Source organism: Arachis ipaensis, chromosome B08 (assembly GCF_000816755.2).
Source record: "Arachis ipaensis cultivar K30076 chromosome B08, Araip1.1, whole genome shotgun sequence".
Lineage (NCBI taxonomy): Eukaryota > Viridiplantae > Streptophyta > Magnoliopsida > Fabales > Fabaceae > Arachis > Arachis ipaensis.
Window position 1 is genome coordinate 124,661,211 of NC_029792.2, and position 5,861 is coordinate 124,667,071.

The window sequence follows — 5,861 nt, forward strand, 5'->3', positions numbered from 1 at the left end:
AGCCCCCATCCCCCCTCTTTCTCTCAAATCTCACTCTCACTTAGTGCTCTTCCTCTCACACTCAAAAAAACCATCCGCTGACCGCCGCCGCACGGCTGCTGCCACCTCGCCGGCTCCTTTGCCTCGGCTCTCCGGCTCCTGTGCATCACCTTCACTGCGTCTTTGCCTCTGCCTCTCCGTCTGCGTCGCCGTCGTGGTTGGTCTCCCTCTTCTCTGCTCGTTGTCTCGTGTGCGTCTCTCGTCGTCGTCAGTCTCCGCACGGTCGCCGTCTCTCGTCTTGTTGCTGCTGCCTCCGCTATCCAGTCTCTGCTTCGCCGTGCTTGGTCTCCCCTTCTCTGCCTGCGTTCTGCCTTCACATCGCATCATCAGGTAAGCATTTTAATTTTTTTAGTTATTCGGTTACTGGATTATAATCTGTTTAACGGATTAATTGATTAACTGATCAGTTGATTCTTGATTGTTGTTGATTATAATTCGTTGATTCTTGGCAGATTATTCAAGTTTTGTTGATACATTGGAATATATGTAGTGTAATATATGTAGGTTTAGCGGCTGTTTGATTTTTTTTTTTTTTTGCTGATAATTTTTGCTGATGATTGGTGTTTAGGGTTGATTTGTTGCTGTTTTTATATTAGTATGGTGAATTGAGATACTGTTTTTATATTGTTGGTGTTGTTTTTTATATTGTTCTGTGAATTTATATTGTTGGATAGTGGATAGGTTCTGTGAATTTGAGTTACTGCTTTGTTTATATTGTTTTGGATAGTGGATAGGTTCTTGAAATGTATATTGTTATGCTCATGTTTATTTTGTTGCATAATTTTTTATTTTTTTGGTTTTGTTTGCAAGGGTTTAAACTAGGAGTATTCGACACTTCTCAATTCTAAGCTTTTGTTTAAAAGTTCAAACTTTTGAATCTTTATTGCATTCTTTTATCCCTTTTATCTGCAACATACGACTTTGACAAATAATGATTTGGCGGAATTAGTTCATATTCTTTGCAGGAAGGGTTTACGATTATATACTTTTGAAAATTCTAGTCACAATTGTCTTTTATGGGAAGCGATAAAAACAAGTCTCAAATTAGTTATTTTTAGAAATTGAAACAATTGTTATTAAAATGTTAGTGACAATATGTATTTTAAATTTTAATTTTAAGTTTTTGATTATTTTATAATTTTTATTTACAACTGAGTTTATCGGTTCAACCAGTACTCTACTGGTTGAACCAATGACCTAGTAACCCAATAATTTGACCGGTTCGATTAATGTTTCGGTTCTAACAACTATGCTCTTTGTCCTCTTCTTTAAATTAGTGCCACTTGTCAAGTATACAACTGTCACATGTGTCAATCATGGAAAGGCAACACTCGTCAAGCAATAACCATGAAGTTCTCTCCCATCTCCCATCAACAAGAAAGATGTTAAAAGTCAGTTAAGTTAGTTGTTTACTAAGTTGATCAGTGGTGTGAGAACATACTATAATAAGTTAGAAAACACAATCGTGTCACTAAGAATTTCCGTGAGTATATCCTTGCAGCATCTCTGAGGAAATCTCAATTGAAGGACTCAGTCCCAACTAAGAACAGTAATCTTCACTCTCACAACACATTAATCCCCTAATTGTTTCTTCTTTTAAGCAAGTGTAGAAATCAATCAATGTAATTACGAAAAAAGAGTAATGCACAAACAACTAGAAGATGGATCAGACGATGTCGTCGAAGCTGACGAAAGTTGTTCTGAGCAACACCAACAACCCCAAGCTCGCATGGCATCTCTTGAAGCGCATCCTCTCATCCTCCACCTCTTCTTCCTTACCCACCCATGATCTCCTTCGTTCCACACGCGCCACCATGCGTGTCCTCATCTCCGCCAACATGCACCACCAGATTGATGACCTCTGTCAATTCATCCTAGCCACGCAGCCTCCCCACATAGCCCACCCTTCCCTCCTCTCCCTCGTCCGGGCTTTGGCCCATTCCTCATCCCACCTACACCATGCCTTCTCCCACTTCAAGTCCCTCAGGGCCCATTTTCCCTCTCCTCCTCCTCCACTCTCCCTCTACAACCTCCTCCTCCATGCCTCCCTCAACCAACACCGCTCTGATTTCGCCACGTGGCTATACACCGACATGATCACTGCGGGGGTAAGGCCGCAAACTTACACCTTCAACCTCATGATGCAGTCGCTGTGTGATTCTGGTGCTTTGGACCATGCACGGAACCTGTTCGATAAAATGTCTTACAAAGGGTGCTACCCAAATGAGTTCACTCTTGGCATTTTAGTTCGTGGGTTTTGTAGGGCCGGTCTCACGAGCCAAGCATTGGATATACTTGACAACTCATCAGGTCTTGTTGCCAATAGGGTTGTGTACAATACTCTCATTTCAAGCTTCTGTAAGGAGGATTTGACCGGTGAAGCTGAGAAGTTGGTTGAGAGAATGAGGGAACAGGGTATGTTACCAGATGTTGTCACCTTTAATTCTAGGATTTCGGCACTTTGTAGGGTCGGGAAGGTTTTAGAGGCGTCAAGGATTTTCAGGGATATGCAGTTGGATCAGGAGTTGGGACTTCCTAAACCTAATAGAGTTACTTATAACTTGATGCTAAAAGGGTTCTGCAAGATAGGGATGTTGGTGGAAGCAAAGGCTTTGGTCGACTCCATGAAAAAGGATGGCAATTTCACCACTTTGGAAAGTTATAATATATGGTTGTTGGGGTTGCTTAGGAATGGGAAACTGTTGGAGGCTCAGTTGGTTCTTGATGAAATGGTAACGGAAGGCATTGAGCCGAATTCTTACTCCTATAACATTATGATGGATGGGCTATGTAGGAAACATATGCTGTTGGATGCCAGAAGGTTAATGGATTTGATGATAAGCAATGGTGTTTATCCAGACACAGTTACTTATAGTACTCTCCTCCATGGATATTGTAGCAAAGGAAAGGTATTTGAAGCAAAGGGTATTCTTCATGAAATGATAAGGAATGGTTGTTATCCAAATACTTATACCTGTAACACATTGCTGCATAGCCTGTGGAAAGAGGGAAGAACACTAGAAGCAGAGGAAATGCTGCAAATGATGAACGAGAAATGCTATCAGTTAGATACTGTGACCTGCAATATCATAATCAATGGTCTCTGTAGAAATGGAAAATTGGAGGAAGCAATTCAAATGCTAGGTGAGATGTGGACTGATGGACCAACATCCCTCAGTAAGGGAAACTCATTTGCTGGCCTAGCTAATTCAATCAACAATGTGTCGAAGTGCACACCTGATGTAGTCACATATACAATCATAGTTAATGCACTTTGCAAGGTTGGTAGGGTAGAAGAAGCAAAAAAGAAATTTATTGAGATGATGGCAAAAAACTTGCGCCCTGATTCTGCAATATATGATACATTCATATCAAGTTTTTGTAAGCAAGGAAAGATATCATCAGCATTCCGTGTCTTGAAGGATATGGAGAGAAATGGATGCAGCAGGACTCTTCAAACTTATAATTCGTTGATCCTGGGTCTAGGAGGTAAAAGGCAAATATTTGAAATATATGGATTGATGGATGAAATGAGAGAAAAAGGGATATCTCCAGATATTTACACTTACAATAACATAATCACTGCGCTTTGTGAAGGAGGAAAAACAAATGATGCTACTTCTCTTTTGCATGAAATGTTGGATAAGGGCATATCTCCCAAAGTATCTACCTTCAAGATATTGATTAAAGCCTTTTGCAAGTCCAGTGATTTTAAACTAGCATTTGAGCTATTTGAGGTAGCTTTGAGTATATGTGGCCACAAAGAAGTATTGTACAGTTTAATATGCAATGAGTTTCTTGCTGGAGGACAACTCTCTGAAGCAAAGGATCTATTTGAAGCTTCATTGGATAGATTTTTCGCATTGAAGGATTTCATGTATAAAGATTTAATTGATAAACTTTGCCAAAGTGAAAGATTAGATGATGCTGATTACCTTCTCCAAAAATTAATTGACAAGGGATATGGATTTGACCATTCATCGTTCATGCCGGTAATTGATGGATTTAGTAAAAGTGGAAACAAACACCGAGCAGATGAATTAGCAAAGAGGATGATGGAGTTTGCTTCAGAAGATAGACCTGCTGACAGAACCTATCAAAATGGCAAGAGGATCTTTCCTAGAAAAGTTGAAAATAATGGTGGAAGTGATTGGCAGGATATAATCCACAGGTACGGGTATTTTTTGTGCATTTTTGGGTTCTTTTCCTTGGGAAAATGAAGTTATTTGTTAGTTTTGGCTGTCTTTGAAAATTATTTTTACTTTTTTTTTTCGTTCTTTAATCATTCCATAATTTGCATTCTTAATTTCTATATACAATGATTAGTCCTCCATAAATATGATCTGTATATGATTTCTTCTACAGCATTTGGACAATGATACCATTCATTGGTGTTTGGTTGAATGGAGTGCTACTATGTGATAGAATCTGTGTCTTCATTTCCATTATCTCATTTATTAGACGGTTTCCTGGTTGATAAACTTATACAAACAATACATATCATTTTTTTGTACTTGGTTAATTTTTGAAAAAGTTGCATTATCATGTGTATAAAATGATCTTGTATCAAAATTTGCTGTCATCACAAATATGTTAGTTCTATCAAACTATAAATAAACTTGGGTCCTGCTTTGAACATGGAAATGATTGTCAAATTGACTATAACATATATTCAATGCTCATTGATGATCTGTTATGTATTACTTAACAGGGATGGTGGCAGTGGTATTGCATTGAAAACTCTGAAACGTGTACAGAAAGGCTGGGGCCAAGGTAGTATCTCGAGTTTGCGGCCACCACAGGATGATTTTCTTGATTACTATGATGGTATTGGTTGATTCTTTGTTATTTCTTTGTATATTCACCTTACTTTCAATCCCTGAGCCCTTAGGAGTGGATGATAGGAGAATGAAAAGGTTTGAACTGATTTCGGCCTGGTGAAGCAGGTAGATGAGAGTGGAAGATCTTTTTCTTGGATTACATGGCTCCTGAAACCATATCCTTGATTATTTGATAGTTCATACACTTGGTTCTTACTAGAAACAGATTAGTCTCAGATGTAACACTTTGAATCTGTGCTATAATGGCCATATCCATGTCCCAGATTGTGAATAGCCACAGAAGCACTAGCTTACATAACTCGGATACTACCAACTCATAGAAACCTAACCTGTGAAAAGATGTTAACAGATTTACTGATAATTGGATTTACTAATTTACCCTCGGATGTTAATCTGTTCATTTGAACTTAGGAGTTTCTCTTACTGATGATGAATTTTATCCAATCCTTTCTCAAATAAAAGATAAATTACTCCTTATGGTATGTCTTGATAGCTATTGGATAAAATAAGTTATGTCATCATAATTAAAACTAACTCTTTATTAAAAGGGTTCTCTGGTATTTTTTTTAGCCAAATTTTTTTCTTTAATTTTTTCAAGTGTGAGAAAGAGGAGATAAAACGTTATTTTCTGGAAATGAAAATCCATATAATTTATAGCATCAATGGCTAGCCACAAAATCATAAAATGTAATTAAAAAAAATTTGAGACAAGAAGATAATTATGAAATGCAGAGATAGGAAGTATGAAACCGAAATTAGAATAAATTATATATAAACCCTGCAAATTAAACTCGCATGGTGAGAATGAGATATTCACATGATTGAAGCAAATAGTAATTCACATGGTGAATTAAAACAAATATTCCAAAAACAATAAGAATAACACACACAGCGTTTTCTATGAAGGGTAAACAATAAAATTTGAAGTGAAAACGAAATATATGCCGAGAAGGCAGAATGGGAGGACAAAGGTGGGATGAA

General features: G+C 37.9%; 1 protein-coding gene across 1 annotated transcript; it reads left to right on the forward strand.

Annotated features, from left to right (window-relative positions):
• LOC107613876 (pentatricopeptide repeat-containing protein At2g17140-like) lies at positions 233-5,266 on the forward strand. The gene is made up of 3 exons (XM_016316057.2): positions 233-369; positions 1,317-4,210; positions 4,751-5,266. Exons 2-3 carry the CDS (start codon positions 1,701-1,703, stop codon positions 4,875-4,877), a joined length of 2,637 nt encoding a protein of 878 aa, XP_016171543.1. The 5' UTR covers positions 233-369; positions 1,317-1,700; the 3' UTR covers positions 4,878-5,266.

Bases quoted from the DNA above. Each gene is read 5' to 3' on its own strand.
- LOC107613876 (XM_016316057.2), top strand. From the start codon at position 1,701: ATGGATCAGACGATGTCGTCGAAGCTGACGAAAGTTGTTCTGAGCAAC. The intron at 4,211-4,750 runs GTACGGGTATTT...ATTACTTAACAG, and splicing joins TGGCAGGATATAATCCACAG to GGATGGTGGCAGTGGTATTG.